Source organism: Doryrhamphus excisus, chromosome 18 (assembly GCF_030265055.1).
Source record: "Doryrhamphus excisus isolate RoL2022-K1 chromosome 18, RoL_Dexc_1.0, whole genome shotgun sequence".
Classification (NCBI taxonomy): Eukaryota; Metazoa; Chordata; class Actinopteri; order Syngnathiformes; family Syngnathidae; genus Doryrhamphus; species Doryrhamphus excisus.
Genome location: NC_080483.1, coordinates 251,435 through 273,052, shown reverse-complemented (window position 1 = coordinate 273,052; position 21,618 = coordinate 251,435). Strand labels below are relative to the sequence as shown.

Sequence of the window (21,618 nt, the reverse complement as noted above, 5' to 3'; positions counted from 1 at the left end):
TTCCTGGATCGGGGATGGCGACATGACTTGTCTACACCATAGCGTGCATGCTCCTCATGCTCCTCATGCTCCTCATGCTCCTCATGCTCCTCATGCGCCTCATGCTCCTCATGCTCCTCATGCTCCTCATGCTCCTCATGCGCCTCATGCTCCTCATGCTCCTCATGCTCCTCATGCTCCTCATGCGCCTCATGCTCCTCATGCTCCTCATGCTCCTCATGCTCCTCATGCTCCTTATGCTCCTCATGCTCCTCATGCTCCTCATGCTCCACTGGCAGAAGCCTTCTGGAGCTACTGCAAAAAATCACTAGCCAAAGATCCTCTATATGACAGGAGCAATCTGCTGTTTTTAAGAACCTACTGTAAAAAAAAAATCACCAGCCAAAGATCCTCTATATGACAGGAGCAATATGCTGTTTTTAAGAACCTACTGTAAAAAAAATCACCAGCCAAAGATCCTCTATATGACAGGAGCAATATGCTGTTTTTAAGAACCTACTGTAAAAAAAATCACCAGCCAAAGATCCTCTATATGACAGGAGCAATATGCTGTTTTTAAGAACCTACTGTAAAAAAAAAATCACCAGCCAAAGATCCTCTATATGACAGGAGCAATATGCTGTTTTTAAGAACCTACTGTAAAAAAAAAATCACCAGCCAAAGATCCTCTATATGACAGAACCTACTGTAAAAAGCCAGGCTAACATCATTTGTGTTCTGCTGTTTTGAAGAACCTGCTACAAACGTGATGGTCAAAGATGCTCTATATGACGGGGTGCTCTGCTGTTTTCAGGAACCAAAAAAATAAATTCTGCTGTTTGCAAGAAGCAGAGATCCTCAGTATGACAGAAGAGCTTCGCTGTTTTTATATAAACGCTAGTCAAAGATCCTCTATATGACATTAGCAGTTCTTTATACGTACTGCAGAAATGCTCGTCAAAGATCATCAACATGGCAAGAGCACTCACTGTTTTGAATAACAGAGATCCTCAATGTGAAAAATGTGCTTTTGCAGAGTAAAAAATATATACCAGTCAAAGATCCTCTATGTGACAACCAGGTGTACTTTGCTGGTTCTCAGGATCTGCCAAATGCCAGTCAAAGATCCTCTATACAACATGACCGTGTTGCTGTTTTTAAGGATCCACTGCAAAATGACCCAGCAAAGATCCTCTACCTGACAGGCAGGTGTGCTCTGCTTTTTTTAAGGGTCCTGCTCCAAAATCCGATGGAAGTCATCTGCCGTTTATTTAGAAACGCCAGTCAAAGATCCCCTACGTGACAGGCGGGCACGCTCTGCTGCTTTTAAGGACCTGCCACAAAAATGCCAGTCAAAGATCTTCTATAACAGCATGAGCACACTGCTGCCTTTAAGGATCCGTGCCAAATTGCCGGTCAAAGATTGTCTTTGTGACAGGAGGCGTCACCTGCCATGATGACATGGATGACGGTGCAGCGGAAGGTCCCGTGCCGCCCTGCCGGGTCTGTGTGATGCCGTGTAAGTGGATTAAGATAGACAGGCAGAGGCGGAGCCAGAAGGACCCTAATGCTATTAGTACCTGCACACCGCCCAGCTCTGACCAATCGTCAATCCAAATCTGTTTGGCCGCGACCGACCGGCGATAAAGACTTTCAAATGAAGAGCACTTTGCCCTCCGCGTGATAAGCATTTGTTTCCGGGCGGAGAGCACACTTAGCATGAATTAGCATGCTGGACCGTAGAAAAACGCCATCATCGAGAACGAGACAAGAAGGGAACTGGTGATGTCCCTGCGCCATCCTGATAACCTTGATGCCTGGCCTCCATTATCTCTGCAAGGACCACATCATTGGATTAAGCGTCTGATATGTAACGGATACCTGCCATTATTAATTACCAAGTGCAATTACGGCTGACGGCCGATGGGAATGACACATTAGGCTCTCATGCCGTGGTTACCGGAAGGCACCTGGATTCTGGTCCAGTGATCACGTCTGGGAATGACGATATGACGTATCCATGCGACTGCGGTATTCTCATCCTGGAACATCTCAGCCCAGCTGTATGATTGGCCGCTCTGCTTTTTTCATATTTCCTCCTTGTAACAGCGCCCAGACTCCATAACCCCCCCAGCATTTGTCAGTATTCCCATATCTTTAATATCTCGATGGTTGCAACAGTTGAGCGCTTTGGACCAACATCATAACTAGAACTATATTATACGTTCTACTGAATGTTGACACAATGATAATCATATTCACCAATCCCATGTGAGCTTTGTCTTTGTTCAGGCACAACCAGAGGAAGCTAACCTTGTAGCCTGCTCACCTTTACTCGTACTCGCTAAGTATTCGAACTATACACAGTACACATTTTTTTCTAAATCCATCCCAAATCTTCTCCATTGGATTTAGATGAGGGGAAGACGCAGGATGGTCCAAAAGAGTCAGCTTGTTCCTCTGGAAGAAGTCCTTGGTCAAGTGTTGGACCAGGGCCTCCAGCCCCCTCCACCGTTTGACGCCCCCGCACCACATGAACCTCCATTGTTCCGTTAAAGGATGACGATGCTGGAGCCTATCCCAGCTGTCTTCAGGTGAGAGACCGGGTACACCCTGGACTGGTGGCCAGCCAATCCCAGGGCACATATAGACAAACAACCATTCACACTCACATTCATACCTATGGACAATTTGGAGTGGCTAATTAACCTAGCATGTTTTTGGAATGGGGGAGGAAAACCCACGCATGCTTGAGGAGAACATGCAAACTCCACACAGAGATGCCCAAGTGGAGATTCCAACCCAGATCTTCCCATCTCCTGACTGTGAGGCGTACATGCTAACCACTCGTCCACCGTGCGGCCCTCCTTAAGATACAACAGTGCCAAATGTCCTTTCTTCACATTCTTCACCAGCTAGGAGTGTATTAGAAGAAGAATTGTAGAATAAAAGTGTTTCTTCCTTCTCTTGCAGCTATTTGAATGTGATGATCGGAACAAGAATGCGCCGCTGCCAGAGCGTTTGAAAGGAAGCCTTGATGAAGATGTTCCTGTGCGGGGGATGATGCTCTAACACACTCCAAGCGGCGCTGTTCATTTGTCAGGAGATGGATTGCAGTCATTGAGAGGAAAAGCTTTTCATTTGGCGCTGGTGTGGTAATTAGGTTTCAATTGGCTGCGCTCGCTAAGAGGAATGAGGGAGGTAATGAAGTTACTGCGTGTGCGTGTGTGGGGGGGGGGGAGAGGCGCCAGGACCAGTTGGGGTGGGGGGTAGCTTAGGTAACGCACACCCAGTACATTTAACATCTCATACTGGTGCTAATTTGTTGTGTAATGGTGTTTATTGTGCGTATGGCGGGCCTTTTATGCTCCAGTTAAGTGGGCATTACTGTAATGGGAACGGGTCATGAAAACACACGGAAACCCGATCTAGAGCCTCTCCCTTACTTCCTCCACTTGTCTTCATAATACCTCATAATGGCGCTTCCGTCTCATTCGTCCATGGCGGTCCCTGACGTCTCCTTCCCGTGATGTCCAAACTGTGTTGATGTCATTAATGGTGGAGAGAAAGGACAGAACGCTCAGGTTACCCGGGAAGAAGGTAGGCAAAGTGCATTGTTACACACACGCTCACGGACACACAGTCATGACAATTGTTATTATTATGCACACACAATACACTTGCGGTTATGTGGAAATTAATCATGTGGTCTACCGTATGCTGCCTGTGTGTGTGTGTGTGGGGGGGGCATTAACCACATAATAACCCCGGCGTGACCCCTGAGAAGCGTGTAGGCGCCGGGTTCAGTCTGACTCTTGTCACATGATCCCCTGTTGCCCCCCACCGCCGCCACCGTTCACAATGGCGTATTAATCTGTGCACGTGCCGCTCGCAGAAACACACAAGTTTGCAAAGAAGCACAAGAACATAAAGGCCTTCTTTGTCTCCCGTCAATGTTGGCCCTGCGGTCATCTCGACAGTCATCTCAGCAGTCATCTCGGCAGTCATCTCAGCAGTCATCTCGGCAGTCATCTCAGCAGTCATCTCGACAGTCATCTCGGCAGTCATCTCGGCAGTCATCTCGGCAGTCATGACAGTGAAGCATGATGAATGTATTTCTGACATCTCAGTCTGGCACACTTTTTGCTAGTTGGGATGGACACCATACCTCCGTATGAAATTCAATCAAGTCAATGCGCTTTTCTGTTGTGTTGCCCAGCCATCCATTTTAAAAGCCCAAATAAATTGAAATAATTCTAAAAAAAATGTTCAGAATAATTATAATTATATATGGAATAAAAAAATAATTAATAATTTAATAACTGATGTAATAGCAGAACATATTAAAAATAATACATTGACTTTTATCATTGTACATTTTATTGATTTTAAAAATATAATGAAAAATGCTGGCATAAAGACTTAGCAGGAATTGTGTACCCTATGAAATGAAATGATCATCAAAGAATATATTTACAGCACACATTTTTGTGCAACGAAAATGTTTTTGGTTTTGGTTATATTGAGATTGAGAATATTTAGTATTTCAATATTTTTGAATATATTTTTCCATAAGCATTCACTTCATCTTAATTGATTTGCTTTACTTTGTTCCTATACAAATTTACCATGGCTACACATTTCCCATTTTCAATAGGAGTTAGTGTTGGGGTGGCGCCATTGACGATTAAAAAAGACATTAGATTATAAATACAATTCTAGATTTATAGATGTATCAGGTTTTCTTTTTGTGTACTGTTTATTTTTTGTGTTAAAACAATATTTAATATTAAATAAACACCCTTTATGCTGGCCTACTTCCTTTTGCTTTCATTGTAATCTAAAATGTGTGTGTTTTATTTTTACCTCTCTGGTAATGTGGTTGTTTTGAAGCATCTTAGCTGATTGACATCTTGTTTGACCAATCAGATCTCAAATTACGAGGCTAGCTCATTAGAGGCGTTGACCAACTCCTGTAGCCAATCACGGGGGTTTAAGGAGCTGCGTCCAAGTTTGGTTGCTTTGTAGCGGGAAAATGTAACTTTTTAACACCGACGAAAATACTTAGAAACGTCATGGAGGCGGCGCAGTTGAGTTGATATTTCTGAAGAAGACATTGAACGGTAAGACTAATTGTTATTTTAAATAACATACAGACTTTCAGTGTTGTTTTAGAAGGAGCATGTAGCGTTTAGCTGTTAGTATGGTTTGCCTTGTTAAGCTAACATGTTCTAGTTAGCCTTGTTAAACTAGTTTTGAGCTAGCCTTGTTAAGCTAGCTCGTTCTGTTGCTTTTTTACGTGTGTTTCATCAGAGTATGCGTGTTCAATGTATGTGCTTAGGAGGTTTTGGTCTTTAAAACAAGATATAACTTGAGGGTTAGATGTAGCAGGCCAATGCCATTCCACCTGAAGTGGGTGTTCCTGGGTAATTCAGGTAGGTTTGTCATAACCCTGCTAATAAACAACTCAGATGGTTTAATAACAGCACAGGTTGCCGGGTGATTGGTAATGGGTCATTGTGAATCATTCTGTGTATAGAGTATATTGAATGGACAAGGGATAAAGTAGGCATTTTCTGTCCTGTGTCCAGGCATCCTTCGTGTGTGTGGGCGGACTCCAACTTGACTTCCTGTTAGAGAATATTTGGGAACCTGTCAGGTGAGTGTTGTTTTTGTCTCGAATCTAATCTCCACTACTATAGAGTATTCCCACTGATTAGCATTATTCCAGATGCAGTGAGATATGTCTTCAGGTCAAATGTCTGAAGGGGTACGCGGTGTGAAAAGTTTGGGAACCACTGGTCTACGTGATTTGGAGACCATTTTTTTCATGAATATAGTGATAATATATGGCAAAATAATGCCAGTACACCATATCAAAAGCAACTTTCATTTCTCAAGAGTTTTTAACATTGGAACTGAAATGTCAAGAGAAGGGTTGGGTGATTTTTTTATATATATATCGTGGTACGTATTCTTCACGCTCCGTAAGAGGTTACGCCAACTTTCACTGGTCTTTATTGCCATTTTAACATGTTTACTTCATCTACTCTGCTTTTCATCTTTACTGATCATTTATACCTCTATAAGTCATTTTCTTGTTATTGGAAGAATTTCTACTGACATATACTGCAATACAAGCTGTGCATTTTACGCTTACTAGTGCTATCCCTAGAGCAGAGACAGTATAGCGTACTGTAATATGAATGGATACTGAAATGTATGAGGGTTGTACTCTTGTTGGATACTGTAATCTGACTAAATTATTGTGCAGGCTTTTCCATGCTATTGTTTTCCCTACAAATGAATCTGTGCTCCAAATATTCTGCCCTTCATGCCCAGAAATAAGACTTTGAAGTCAGGCATAGTGCTGAATTGCTTCCATTATTCTCACATTGCCTCATTCAGCGTCAAATATGTGAGGCCATGTAGGTAGGTGTGTGTGTGTGTGTGTGTGTGAGAGAGACACACGTTTAATGGGGTCAAACTGTTTAGGAAAGACATTGTGTGCCGGTTCCTTGACTGGTCGTCGCCGTGAATGCCTGCAGTGATTTGTGTCTGCACACAACCTCTCTTCTGTAGGTGACAAAACAGCCTCATTATATCGCCGCCGTTAAAAGGACAATACAACAGGGTGTTGTGGTCGCGGGCACAATACCCCCCTGAAATGAAAGATGTGACGAAGCTGGTGGGTGCAGATGAAGGGGGAGGGGCTTCCGATGGGTAGTGTACAGCAGCGGCTACAGGTGAGGAGGATCCGTGTCTCTTTTCTTTTATCGCCGCTCTTTCTCCTCTCAGTGCTCTCGTCCATGTCTCCAGTTTCCTTTGGCCCGATTTCCGTCCCTCGCCCCACCTCAGTGTGTGAAAGTTGTCGACTTTGTGTCTCGTCTTTCTCAGAGCTTCTTCCTTTTCCTTGTGTGAAGCAATAGGAGATGGCTTGTATGCCGTTTATGATCAGATGTCATAAAACGGTGATTTCACCAACAAAAGGCCTGATCTATGGAGTGAGAATAACAAGGTATCTGTCTGCAGTGGTTGAGGGGGCCGCTGGCACATTATATTAGAAAATTAAATGATAAAAGAAAAGTAATAAAAGGGAGAGGAAATGAAAAGCTGCTTGATGGTGCGGGGTGATAAAGTTGTGCGCTTGTCACAAAGGCAATCAGCTCAAATTAAAAAGGAGCGCGTCGCTAGCCAGCATGTCACATTTGCCAGGTCACCTTTGCCTTTCTTGTGTTTTTACCAAAAAATAAATAAACACACGCCTTTTGGATTTGTATGCAAATCCAGAGCTATACGTGAGTGTATGCCAGCCTGTCAATTCAAAAACCCAGGTAACTCATGTATCATGTAAATCATGTAAATCCAATTCATCTGATTTTATAGTGAATAATTATATTTTTAAATGCAGTAACAACGCAAAGTTATATGATGATTGCATGGACCTATCACTGGTCTGCCACCAAAAAGAAATGGTGACAGTTTTCTTTATTAGATGACTAAAAAGAAAAAGTATGTCAGTAGTGCATAGTAGATATTCAATCAGCGGATGTCTCAGGACATTTCTTGACAGATAATAAAATGAAACTTCAATATTTTCAATATATAAATATTATTTTTAAGCGAATATAACATCTGTGACATCTTTTAGTTAGCTGACTTATATTAACTTGTTTTGTCATGCCAGAATGCACAGAAAAGGGAGTATCTGTTCATGTTTCACATAGGATTGTAATGAAACTGCGGTTCCCCTTTAAGTAACGACAAGTATGCAAGTGTGCAAATACTTTGAACGCCATTCACTCCTCCACCTTGCTCCTCTTCCTCTGCTTGATGATGCCCCACAGGTGCTCCATTGGGTTCAGATGTGGAGGAGACATACTTGGCCGCTCTGTCGTCTTCACCTTCAGCTTCCACAGGAAGGCGCCTGCCATCATTGGGGTGGGTTTGGGCTGTGGCCCAGTTTCTGCTTCACAATGTCACTCTACATTTAGGAATGTATGTTTCCTCCACCAAGCCCACTGCTCAACTGTGCAAGACAAATATCTTGCAATTTTATCAGTAATAATATGTTGAGTCATGTTCTGTGTAGTAAATGTATACCACAAAAGACGCTGTACACTGACCAATCTGAAGTGGTACAATTTCTATGGTACCGTTTATTGTAAAGACGTACTATAATACAAATGGTTGCTAGAATGTGGGGGAGGTACTGGCTCGAGTGAGATACTGTATGGGCCAGCGTATCCAAGATGCGTTGTCCCTACTTCCGTCTTTGTTGGCCTAGATAGCCCACCTCTCAGATTTCCCGAAGGCTGAGCCTTGGGCTTTTTGTCAACAGTGTTATAAGATAGCCTGGGCCAAGACGCCCAGTCCCAGGGGCTGCGACATTGGCCCAGTGCAACTCTGCCTTCCTCCTCCCTGTGAGACCCTCCCTCCTCCTGTCAGGAGTGCATGCGGCGGGAGAAAAGAGGCGATTGTTGGGAGACAAGAGGGATGAATTTGTCTGGCCCAGACAGGTGAAGAAAGGCAGTCTGAAAAGGACTTGTCAGTGGCTGGGGAGTGTCCCACTTTTGAGTGGGAATGCAGCATGTCAACTTCTACCTTTTTTACTGTGCGCAGGTGTGAATTCCTTCATTCTCACTTTTCTGAGGAGCTTTTATGTCTGCTCAAGGGTTCTCTGGGCTTCATACTTGTCAACCACACGGTTGGGTACACCTGCAGTCAAGAACAGTATCAACAGTCTGCCTTTCCAAAGACAACAAGGCTCAGACTTTCAGCTGTTATATGGGATCTCACTGGATTGGTCCAGTCCTGTCTATGAAGACCCATGCTGGGGCTCAGATTGAATACTCTGGCCGGTGTTGTGCACACTATGTACTTAGTTCCTGAGTGTGTGAATTTTGACAGTGTACTACTCCATCATATCGATTAAGAGTAGTCGTACCTTACTATATCGCGCCCTCGCTATATCTCTACTATATAAATAGTAGCTGTTTTGTGGTTGTGATTACTAGTCCGAAAATTTAGAAAGACAATGTCACTAGGCATCAGTAATGTGAGACATGACGTCAGATGACATTAGCTTTCACAATGCATGCAGGACACACAGCGTGGTCGGCATTAATGCACCTGTCCTGGCGAGAGCCCGCTGCTTTTGGCTTCAGCAAGTTTGGTCACGGTCCAGTGTGAAATGCCTTTGACAGATGAAAATATTCTTTCTCTTTTTCTCTTGCACCAACTACAATAACTACTGCCCTTCTTAACAGAGAAGCATAGCTTGGGGGAGGGCAGAGAGCATATCGCCTACAGCCACAACCATATAAGGAAGCTGTGCAACGCCCTCTGGAAGGAAGCGTATTGAGCCATGCCAAACTTCTTACAGGGCTCACTTCCAAATGATGGAAAACTTTGGCATGATTTAACACCGGAATACAACATTCTAACTACAGTTATAGCTCAGAAAAGGGGAAAAGCATCATAGGGCCCCTTTCAGTTTACACTCAGTCAACTGGAGAGGCTAACTAGTTAGCTTGGTAGCTTGCTATCCTAGCTCTTCAGCCTTCTTGTCGTGGTTTGAATATTTTGCTCCTCTTTCATCTCTTATATCTTTCTGGCTGGATTTGTGCTCCGTCACTCCTCCAAGCCCATGCTGGCGTTGTTTTAGAGTCCAGTAATTGAGTTAGCTAGAACAACAAATGCCGTGAGCGGGGAGGATGTGTCCGCAATGGAGCTACGTTTGCTTGTGAGCTGATTTACAGTGGCCACCCATTTCCAAAGTCACCCTTTCACCTCTTGCTCCATCTTTATGGGAAGTACCTCCTTCCATTGCTTGCTCGCACTCACAGGGAGGATGTGACATTTTTAAAGTGTCTGTAACTAATTCCAAGGGCAGTGGAGGTGGGCCCAGAAGAAAGATGGAGTAAGTGCTTCCAGGGTCAAATGTCAGGGACACACTGAGAAGGGATGGCGTGCTGCACTGAGGTTGACCCGTGTCATATCACGACATTACAGCGCTGGTTCAGTAAAACTTGGCTGTTTATGTCGGGGGGGTCCAAAGTGTGGCCCAAGGGACATGTATGGCCTCCAGCTCATTTTTTTGTTTGTTTGTTTGTTTGTTTTTTAGTAGACTGCAGCATATTCTCAAAATACAATTAAACAAGAAAAGAAAAATGGGGGAAAAAAGAGCAAAAAAGTGTAACGTTACAATAAAAAGTTAATTCTAAGACTCTGCAGCTTAGTCATATATTTTTTTTGAACAACAAGCTCCAGTGTGACTTTGTGCAGTTGCAAATGTTATGTTTATTGTTTTCATGTATAATTATGGTCTGCTTTATTCTCTTTTTCTATCTTGTTTATTGTATTTTTCTTTCTCCGTGCCCCCGAGTTCAAATTTCACTTTCCATGTTTGCAAGGACTACAAAATAAATCAACAAACCATACCATACATCAAACCTAATTACACAAATACTAATGGATTTGGTAAACAACATGAATATACAGTAAGTGTGGACAGCACAGATTTACAATAATCTTGTTTTGTTTGTGCTTGGATTATTTTTATACACTTTCTTCTCTTCTTACTGCCGTTACATAATTTAATCGTATTTATTTAATGATAATCATCATTAATCATTAGGAATTGACTGAGCAACCTAAGATTATGTGGAATAAAAAGCCCACCGTGATAATGCTATCCAGAGAACAGCTGAAGTCCTCGTGGAAGTGACGTCTGAAATAGGCTTGTCCATGTTGTATGTTGTACTTCCACTTGCATTTTTAGATTCTTATTTTTCATGCCATATTTTATTCTGCCTGGTGAAGTCATGTTGCTGCATGTCTAGACTGCAACAGCAGTGAATGTGAAAATCAATGAAATGGCTGAATTTGTTTGTTGTTGATGGAATAATCCAGGCTAATACTGCCAGGCTTTATTTTGAAGCTTACTTTGCACTGAACATTTGAATACTGTGTAACTAGACGGCGGTTATGATGCTGTTTTTGACAGTACAGCGGACCCATTTTTCACATGCCGACGTCAACTTTGAATAACGACAGAAGCACTGCAGTGCAGACCTCGGTCTCCTAGCTGTGTGGCCTGGTTTTGGATCAGGCAGAGATATCTTTTAGAGCCTGTTGGAAACATGCAGCCCCTTTCTGTGCCGCTTATCATCACAAGGGTTGTGGGTATGCTGGAGCCTATCCCAGCTGTCTTTGGGTGAGAGGCGGGGTACACCCTGGACTGGTGGCCAGCCATTCACAGGGCACATATAGACAAACAACCATTCACACTCACATTCATACCTATGGACTATTTACACTCTCCAATCAAGCTAACATGCATGTTTTTGGAATGTGGGAGGAAAGCGGAGTACCTGGAGAAAAGCCACGCATGCACGGGGAGAACATGCAAACTCCACACAGAGATGCTGTTGCAAACTTGTCCTGTTTAATTTGTTTAAAATGTTAGCCAAATTTATTCAGAACTTTTGAACTTTGAACACAAACAGATTAACGCCCTCAGAAATATAACCTATACACTAGTGGTGGGCAAAACCGGAATGATCTGCTTCACTGAAATGAATGTGCCAACATTAGCATACTAGATTTTCTTGCAGTTTTCGTGAATATGAAATTAAGCAAACACTTAACGCTATCATGCTTGGTGGTAGCACACTTATGTTAGCATGCTAGCAATGCCAACAAAAGCACATTAGCATTTTTGCCATTTTCATAGGTACACACTATCATGCTAGGTGGTAACCTTAGCATGTTAGCATTGCTAGCATGCTAACATTAGCATACTAAATTGGGCAAATGGATCCCAGTGTTAAGGTTGTGATAACCTGCAAGAACACTGGTGCCGTACCTGGGGTGATGGCAAGGACAGGCCCATTCAAAATGTCGAATAAAAGTTTTCGCTACAACAAAGCATGCTGATCAAAAATCACTTTTATTGAAACCAACCACCACGCCAAAACAGCCGCAGACGTATATCCACAGCCCTACGTCTGGCTCACCCAATCAGCAGTCAGGACGCATTGGCGGCCCCCGGGGAGAGTAGACATTTCAAGCCGGACACCAATTAGGTTATTTTCACTCCATCCAGACGCTGGTCTTGTTCAGCCCCGGACCTTCTAACGTCGGTTTAGGGTTTTGGCCCCCAGGGGGATTGAGTGTTACGCCCCTAGCATAGAAAATCACACTTTTATGTACGAGGACTGGTGAAGTGTTAGTGTGGGGCAGAAGGAGCGGACGTGATTGTGTGAACGTGATTTCTTTATTTCGTATGAGTATAAAGCATGAGCAGCTCAGAAGAAAGCGCTTGTTGCTAAATAATATTGTCATAACTGGGACGGCAGCATTTGGATTAGGATCACTGTGATAAAGCAGTGGAAAATAAATTATCTCAATAACAATAATTACAAGTAACAGTCTCAAATTACAAATCATAAAGCCGTTTTCTTTCTTTTTACATTTTTGTGAGGGGAAAAAAAATCCCAGCATATTTTCATTGGATTGTGGTTTGGGGAGACCGGTGGGGGTGACTTTGTCCCCTTCTATACAATATTCACAGGTAAGGAAAATGGGCCAGGGCAAACTAAACCAGGATGCAGTCATGCCGGCAAGTCTGGTGGACTAAAACTGTGAGGTGCAATGATATCATCGTGTGTGTGTGTGTGTGTGTGTGTGTGTGTGTGTGTGTGTGTGTGTGTGTGTGTGTGTGTGTGTGTGTGTGTGTAGGGTCCACCAGCCAGAGTTAGGTACCTACAGTTGCTCCATACCGTTTGCATAATCAATCAGAAAATCCACAATTCAAGTCTTTGCGTAGTGGTGTGGTCTAGCCCATGGCTGTCACCATGTTGGAGTGGTGGCCAAAGGACGGGTGTATCGGGGTGGGCGTGGGCAGCATGTGTCCGGCATGGCTGAAAGGCGGCAAGTGTCCCATGGACATGTGTCCCGCCAAGGAGCTGAAGGTAGAGTTCTTGTCATGAAGACTTTTGGTGTACTCCTCGTAGCTCTCGCTGCCCCGCTTCATCTTTTTGGTCTTGCTGGACATTTTCCTGTTTCTCGTTTGTATTCCCTCTTTTTTCATGGTCAGGGGTCGGTTCACCTGTGAGGGCAGGGGTAGGTTCTGTTAGTGACCGCTTTAAAAATGCTGACAAAAGTTTTTCTCTGCAAAAGTCATTATGTTGCTATCAGGGCTGCGACTAATGGACTACTGATTATTTTCTTAGGCCCTGTCCACATGGGAACATTGCTGGGATTTCTGTTTCGGCGGGTTGAAAAGAAATAGTTTCATAAAGAACGGAAGGGGTCACTGGGTGTAAAGGCACACCTCCGGTACATGCGGCGCAGATGGAACCTTGGCAGATACACCAAACTATAGAAGAAGAAAGTTTGCTCTTAATGTTAGCTCTTATAACAACAAAATTCAACAAATGAAAGTGGCGCCAGCATGTGTAGGCCTACATTGAAATCATTGAAACAGTGGACTCTCCAAGCCTTTTGCAGTTGTTCCCGTGTTTGTTTGAAATGAAAACTAAATGTAGCCAATCTGATCTAATGTTAGTTAGGAGACATGAGGTTCAACACAGCATGGACACACCTGAAGCTTCTGAATAGGCACTACAGTCCCATCCAAATTAAGGCTGGTATCGGCAGTACCGATCCGATACTGATCCTTGGTACAAATACACCTAATGTGTCTGGTCAATTTTAAAAAGTATCAAATCAAATCAACTTTATTTGTAGAGCACTTTTCCTGCAAGGAGATGCGACACAAAGTGCTTTCCAGAATTAAAACAATTACCACAATTAAAAAGGAAAACAATGAAGAAAAAAGAAAGCCCCTCCTTCCCACCCTCCATACTAGACCCACACCCACACACACACCCATCCACCCACACACACACACACGCAAGCACACAATCACCCACATTAGGGAGACATGGCAGTAGTGTGTTTCTATGTATGTACGTATTGATTGTTTGTACCATGATGTCCGGTGTATAAGATGCACCGTTGTTTAACCCGCACCTATGCATGTCAACCATATTGTGATGTGCACCGCGGTCTTTATTTGATAGGAGCCAATCATGAGCTATGAGAAAACTCATAACGAGCCCTTCAACGCTTCGGAAATTGCAGGAGGTCATTACTCAAACAGCCTCACTTACGATGTCATCTTACAAACATTAACCCATCACACAGCAACTTAACACCCAAAAGTTATACCAAAGAAAGATACAAACACGTACCAATATGAGTTTAACAATGTCACAAGATTACAACATGATCATAAATTATCCACAGCATTGTATAAGATGCAGAAAGAAGTAGGGGCTTAGAATATAGAAATGATGGTTACTGCTTGATGAAATGGTTGTTCCAGTCTCATTTGACGAAATAAAGCATGATGGAAGATGTTTACTTTCTCACAAAGGTTTTATTCAATCTACCGACCTGTTATTGTCGTTTTATCACTGACGAACCAAATACATATTTTCAGGCTATTTTTATTCCTTTGTGAATACAAAAGTGAAGTTTTGGTGTGGCACCGCCACTGTTTATGTTTCTGCACAGCGAGATTCTTAGCCATATACTTAAAAATGACAACGTCGTTAACTTTACATTGGCCCCTCCCCCTGGCTTGTTAGTCTTCAATTGTGAATTGAATGTCCTTGGCAGCGATGCCGTGACACTCCACGGAGCCTGGCATTTAGGAACCCAAACCTGGTACCCTTTGGGTTTAAGTGAGTCGAGGCCTGGTAGTAGCTTATAGAAGTATGGTAACTGTCACCCATCCCTCAAATACACAATTACCAACGTTGTTGTGTATTTAGCTCATGGGCTAAGGAGTCAATGACACGACCCAACTGTGTTATACAGACTTTAAGAAATGCATCCTAGTGGCTGTCTCAACGCTCTTCCTATGGATGCCGGCCCTGTGGTTCCACTCAATAACAGTCTTACCATTGTGGCTCTCAGGGGGATAACCATGGAAACAATAAAGCACAAAGGCAAAGAGCAGCCTCCAGTGCAAGCTCTGTGCACGCAGGTCAAACGACTCTCACTCCCCTCTCTCCCGCCTCTTTGGCCTCAACAATCAGTGAAACCTTCCCTGCTCGCTCCCCGACTACTGGACCCTGTCGGCTTTGTGCGGACCCAACCTGGCCATCAGCAGTGTGAGACTTACATTATGCAGTTTGTAATAGAGGCCGCAGGCGTTGCACACTGGGTCTCCGTTAGCATTGCGTCGCCAGAGCGTGGTGGTGGTCGTCTGACAGTTAGCGCAACAGGTGCCTGCTCGTCTGGCTGCCGACTGCAAAGAGACATCAGTCCATTAGAGCACGCATGCAAAAACACTTCCACATTTTGCTGCACATATTACTCCCATGGACGGTCCCCAAACGTGGAGATGGGATTGACCAGTTAACGTCTCACTCGCTAACAACAATGCGGAAGGCAGCTTTGTGGAAAATATGACTTTTTTCCCCAAAAACTCCAATTCTTTTTTTTATGTGGCTCTAAGTCTCTGTGGAAAATAATAACACAACATTATGAATGTTTTTGTCAGGATTTATGTTTCATCATTTCTGACCTTCTTGGGAAACTTCAATGCATTTATTTGCACTTTGCTTAGTTTTTTTACTAAGAGAATATTTATTGTGGCTTGCAGGATGAGCCACAGTAAACACCTTTGACTGCCCAGGTTGCCAACGTGGGGGAAGCGCAGGACTACACAAACGGTCATGGAGGTACGGCAATAAAAACTCTAAACAATTAGTGCCTAACGAACGCAGTTACAAGTGTGCCTGAATGCCTCACAGAGCAGAAAGGAGACCAAGCATGAAGTTGTGCATGGTATAAACAAATAAGTACCTTTGGTGATTATTTTGTGCATTAAGCACATTTTGTCTTGAAGATTGCGTTTCAAGTCAAAGCCAAGTATGTGTGCAAAGTTTTATTAAAATGTAAACAAGCTTATAGAAAAAGGAGCTGAAGGAGATAAGTATATTTAAATAAATATAGAAGAAGTCAAATATAATTCAATCTTCAGTGCAATCAGCCGGGTTAGTGCCGTTCGCTTCATCTCACGTTCTTTATACCGCAATTTTAATACCATCTTTTTCTCTCTTCACTCCCGCTGTGCAGCCTCTCCTTCTCCGTATCTCCTCAGGGATCCCCCATCGCCCGGCGCAGCGAAGGGGTGCTCAAAGCTAACAGCTGCTCCCGAGGGTAAACAATGGAGCAAGAGGCAAGCTACAAACATAAGATGAACATCATAGCTACACACTTGCTTAAGGGGGTCCTAATGGCACCAAAGCAATAAGGTCATAAATAAAAAAACACTAAAAACACCACAGAAGATACGGAGCTGACGTAACTAGCTTGCACTCGAAACATGAGACCTCCGCATCCAATCCAGTCTATAACCATATGCTTGGTTTTCATATCCTGCTTAACAGAAATATCCATATATCACCCGGCCCTAGTACAGACTGGAATCTATTCATCTATTTATCAGCGCTCATGTCAAACTCTCTCAAAATATCACCGTGCAAAATAACCACCTAAAATGACCATGGAATGAATGAACCAATTCAGTATGGTCTTTATTTCAACTTCATTCAGATTTAAATATAATATTTCTCCCCTCATGTTGAGAATAATTGTTCCATATTTTGGTAGCAGGTTATTTGTTGCTTCATGCAACTTGACCAAAGGAAGAGACTCCTTTTTAACATGTTTGAACATATGCAGCCATTGTTCCTGTGACATTTGAAATGCTTGCTGAGCACCACCTAGCATGCTATCATTTCATCACACGTCATTAGCAGGGCCGTGCCACAACCGCCTGATGGATGTCGCTCAAACTTGGTCAAGGACTGACAGAGGCCAGGACCAAGGGAAAATGGTTCAACTTTAATGTAATGTCTGTTTCTGTTCCCCTTCCTGTCCACGGCGTGAATGAATGTACAGTATGAATCTTAATGGCGACGTTCGGGCATACGCAGGAAGTGAGTATCTGCTGTATGAAAGCGTACACCGGCCCGCGTGTTCACTTCAAAACCTGGGAGAGACCAGAGTGTTTTTGAAGCAGATGCCTAAAGAGAGCCGAGTGCCCCTCCTGGCAAGTACAGAAGACCAGCGTTTCTGCCCCAGATGCCTTAAAACAGCCAAGGATTCCGGGATCTTTTACTAGCATTTTTTTGCAGCAGAGCAGGGGCATTTTCACCGTGGGCCAGGTTTGATGTTACGGTTACCCTCAGAGGGCCGCTTGTGAAACCCCATACCTAATCCCCCCATTTGATCCTTATCCTTTTCATTTTGTATTGTTTTACTAACAAACTTACGGTGAAAGAAGTCAAGCGTATACAATCATTTCATTTCAACAAAAACATCTGAAACTCAAATTGCATGCAAGGATTTTTGAAAAGTATTTTTAAATATAAATAGTAGTAAAAAGTGTATATGTCTAAAAAATTATTACTCAAATAATTGAATAACATTCTGCTTATATATACTGTATTTCCAGGCAGCGGGCCAAGTCTGGCCCCCAAGATGTGCGTTTGACACCTGTCATATAAAGGATCTTTTACTAGCATTTTTGCATTCATGCTTTTTTATTTTTTATTTTATTTTTTACTAAACTCCACAAAAGCACATGAATTTGAAACAGGAATATATGCATGCCATGTGTTCCACAGAAGCCCTCATAGTGTTTCCACAACTTTACTAATCCCCTTTCTCTGCTTGTTCTTTTTGTGTGTCTCTGCGCCGTCGACACCAGAGAGCTTGACCACTGGAAAAATGAGGTCTGAGTCTATTTAGGAGGTCGCGGGAGGAAACAGACGCCGGGCCCGCCGCTTTATCTGGACCGGTCAGATATCCGGATAGGAAACAACTGAAAGGCTGCTGCCACCCAACACAAGAGTCAGTGGCGAGCCATACGGAAAGCGGCTGTGATATATGGCCCCATGCGCTATTATTGCTGAAATGTGTTGAAGTCAAACGCTCGTAGATTCTGCATCAATCGCAGGCTTGTTTTCCTACGCTCCCTCTAGACTTAGGCGGAATATACTTAAGGCTAAGTAAACCCTACCACTGCAGGGGAGTAAAAAGCATTGGTCATTCTCACTTTAGTATTTTTGTAGGTTTAGGTATTTTTGTAGGTAGTATGTTGCTACAGTCCACTTTGTTAGTTTGGCTGTTGCATCATACCACTTATTTCAAGCCTTTTGGATACAAGTTGAATCTTTGAAGCATGATTGTTTTCAATTGTTTGCTCTGTGTTGTTGCAGGCCCACTAAAGCCATCTTCTCTGAAAACCACAGATGACATTTTGAAAGTGGCTTGTCGTGTGAAATCCTCTGCGTTTTATCAGCGAGGCATCAGTCGGAGGGACGCTATCAGTGACGGTTATCAGGGGAGGCAGCAATAATGATAGCAGCAACAAGCACCATGCCCCCGCTCGGCTGACATCTTGAGCTGGAGGAGCAAGAGGTGAGCCCGACACACAATTCCTGGAAACTCTTTGGGAAAATATAACTTTCCTGGAATTGTGTTCTACCCCCCAACTGTGCACTCTTTATATTTACCACCCTCACACACACACACACACACCCACAGGGTGCAGTGGACTCACCAGTCTGCGTTTGGGCTTGATGAGTGGTCGGTTCTGGCCGTTCATCTTGTGGTACAGTCCGCAGGCGTTGCACAGGTAGTGTCCCGTGCTGTCGCGTCTCCACAGAGGCGTGGATGTGGCGCCACAGTTCACACACTCTCTGCCCTCTGACGGCCAGAATACACATTCACGTCACATCACTAGCAAATGGCATCATCCTACTTTTTACCAGCAGGCCACAAATGCACCTTCAGTCACAGTTACAAAATATACATTTTTACAGAATATGCAACAATGATGTCACATCATAATTCATCTGAAATATACATACACACACACACGTGTGTGTGTGTGTGTGTGTGTGTGTATATATATATATATATATATATATATTTATTTATTTTTTGTTTTGGTTTTTTTTTTTAGGTTTTCAGGCTGTGCGTACCTGATCTCGAATAAAGTTATTATCTTGCATGCATTTTTGGACGTTGAGCTGCAGCCAACTCAGAAGTAATTCCACTTAAAAGAAACAGTGTCACCATGCAGCCGCCTGCTTTTTTTTTTTTACTATTATTCTTATTTTCATAATTAACACATTTTCATAAATCACACTGCCAAATCCTGGCAGCACTTAGAGTCCAACATAAATTAATCTCTTTAATTATGACGATCTCAAATAGATTTTATGGCCTGTTAGGCGTAATTTTTAAATCACATCGTTTATAACGTTTACAGTATTCATGCCAATTAGGGTAACACAGAATGAAAGGCTTTATTTGGGGATGTGCGTCTGTTTAACGGTAATATTAATATAGCCCTCATAAATTATGAAAGCTGCAGAAAGACGTTGAATGAATTGCGGGGACTCACCCGTGCAGGACCGAGTCTTGCCTTTGCTCTTGGGGGTGAAGCCGGCGGAAGCCCCGAGCAGGCTGCCCGGGTGGAACAGACTGCCGCCGTAGTCGTGGGCCGAAGGCAGCGAGTAGGTGGGGTACGTCGGTATGGGGTGGTGGGTGGACGCGCTGTGAGCTCCCACGGAGGCCAGGCTGCTTCTCATCGGACTCGAACCCTCCATCTTCATCCCCTCGGACAGCGAAACGTGATATTTAATAGATTCCTTCTCGTCCATTCTCGGCGAGGCGGCCCCCGGGTCCGGCGAGACGTCCTTCGGCGGCGTCGGGGGGAAGGTGTACAGGTGCGGGCTCGAGTGGGAAGGCGGCGTAAGGGAAGGCGCGGAGGCCGCGTTTGAGGTGCCGCCGCACGGGTAGACCGCCGACAGGCCTCCGGGGGACGCGGAGCCCGGGTGGTGGAGACCGGGCTTGCTGAAGGGGCTCACCGCCCACGCGTTGTGGTGGTGGTGGTGGTGGTGGGCGGACAGAGCCGCCTTGCCGCCCTCCAGCCACGGGATGCCCGGGCTGTGGATGAGATGAGGCCGGCACACCTGAGGCCCCGTCAGGCGAGCTGTGGAGGGAACAACAGGCCCCTGAAGTTTGATGCCTCATTGAAGTGAATGGCTACATACTACATTTCATTTCATGGCGGTCATTATACGCTGCATGGCGATGGAAGTCTCATTGTTTTTTCCTACCGTGAGCCTGGCTGTAGGACACTCTGGCCCTGGCGGGGTTGTGGTAGTACGGGTTTCCCTGAGAGTCCAGGTGGTTAAAGAAGACGTCCACCTCGTCCGGGGGCAGCAGCTGTGCCGAGGGCTCCATGTAGTTGTGGCCCAGGCTGGCATGGTGCGAGTCCGGGTGCTGTCCGTTTAGCACGGCGTGGGGGTGCATCCAGCGGGGCTGATCAGCCGCCACATCCATCTCTCTCTTGTATCCTATTTGATTTCTTTTTTTATCTTCTTATCTTTATCTTTATATCCGAACACAGACAACACGCGAGATGCCGGATAATTTGTCTCTTTTTTTCTTACACCTTTCTCCTTCGAGAGATGGCCATTCGCAGGGGACGACTATCATCCACATGAAATTCTCTTGGAAAGCTGCAGGAAACACATGCAAATGTCAAAGTTAGAGAAATAAGACCGGTGCATGACACGGGAGTCACACGACTTACTCGGACTAAACTTCATGTGTCCTGGATCCTCTTCCGTTTTTCAGGTTCCTCGTCCGTGTGCGGCTGTGCTGCTTCTGTCCGGATGTTTGTCGAGAAAAGACTCCGTCCTCCGGGACTTGAAGCAACACGTAATTGTGGCGGGCTGACAGCAGCCACCGCGATTGTCAAAGCGGTGGGCGGAGTCACCTCTGGTCTTCGTCTCAGCCAATGAGAGGCTCTGCTACTCTGCCGGGGGCGGGGCATTTGGCCTGGACGCAAAAGGTATTTTTTTGGAAGATGTAATCTTCATTGAAATGCACTTTGTCCCGGTTTGATGTATGTCTTAGTGGGCATGTATTTATCAGCCATTTAAAGTGCAACTAACTCATATATTTCACATTCTTAGCCAATGTGTATCAAATGGCACTTTGCATCGTGTGTGTGTGGGGTGGAGGGGGGGGTCCTCCTCCCTACTTGGGTGTGATTGACAGGCAATAATTGGAGTGGGAGCGCGTGCAGCCTCTGGACTTCCACTGCCGCCTGCTTGACGCCGTTTGCTGACGTCATTGTATCAGAGGGAGGGAGGGAGGAAAAAAACCATTCGGGACTTGAACTTTTTAAAAAGTCCATAAGTGGGAGACAACAAGAATATAGAGACAAGGAGAGAAGAGCTTTGCCCAGCAGATGAACTCTGGAAGGACAGCAAGCTCCATTGGTTTACTGCCATTGTTAGGCATGGAGGCCAGCATCAGTGGGGTTTTATTCCATTAGATCAGATTGGATACGCTGGAGCCTATCCCAGCTGTCTTTGGGCCAGAGGCGGGGTACAACTTGGACTGGTAGCCAGCCAATCACAGGGCACATATATACAAACAACCATTCACACTCACATTCATACCTATGGACAATTTGGAGTGGCCAATTAACCTAGCATGTATGTTTTGCGGGTGGATGGATGGATG

General features: G+C 44.4%; 2 protein-coding genes across 3 annotated transcripts in view; one reads left to right on the top strand and one right to left on the bottom strand.

The window, feature by feature from the left end:
- eefsec (eukaryotic elongation factor, selenocysteine-tRNA-specific) overlaps positions 1-3,198 on the top strand; it is a 47,269-nt gene extending 44,071 nt beyond the window's left edge. Inside the window, exons 8-9 of one of the 2 annotated variants that reach the window (XR_009120073.1) lie at positions 2,395-2,573; positions 2,953-3,198. Coding sequence is in view for 1 of the 2 variants with exons in the window: in XM_058055395.1 (XP_057911378.1) it covers positions 2,395-2,498 (104 nt within the window). In the remaining variant the exon portion in view is untranslated. Of the gene's footprint in view, positions 1-2,394; positions 2,845-2,952 lie in introns of those variants that run through there. The other variant, XM_058055395.1, reaches the window with a different exon arrangement.
- Positions 3,199-12,647: 9,449 nt separating this feature from the next.
- Positions 12,648-20,822, bottom strand: gata2b (GATA binding protein 2b). The gene is made up of 6 exons (XM_058055401.1): positions 20,678-20,822; positions 20,199-20,603; positions 19,481-20,071; positions 18,632-18,777; positions 15,179-15,304; positions 12,648-13,093 (listed from the first exon to the last, which is right to left on the bottom strand). Exons 2-6 carry the CDS (start codon positions 20,422-20,424, stop codon positions 12,821-12,823), a joined length of 1,362 nt encoding a protein of 453 aa, XP_057911384.1. The 5' UTR covers positions 20,425-20,603; positions 20,678-20,822; the 3' UTR covers positions 12,648-12,820.
- Between the last annotated feature and the right edge of the window lie 796 nt (positions 20,823-21,618).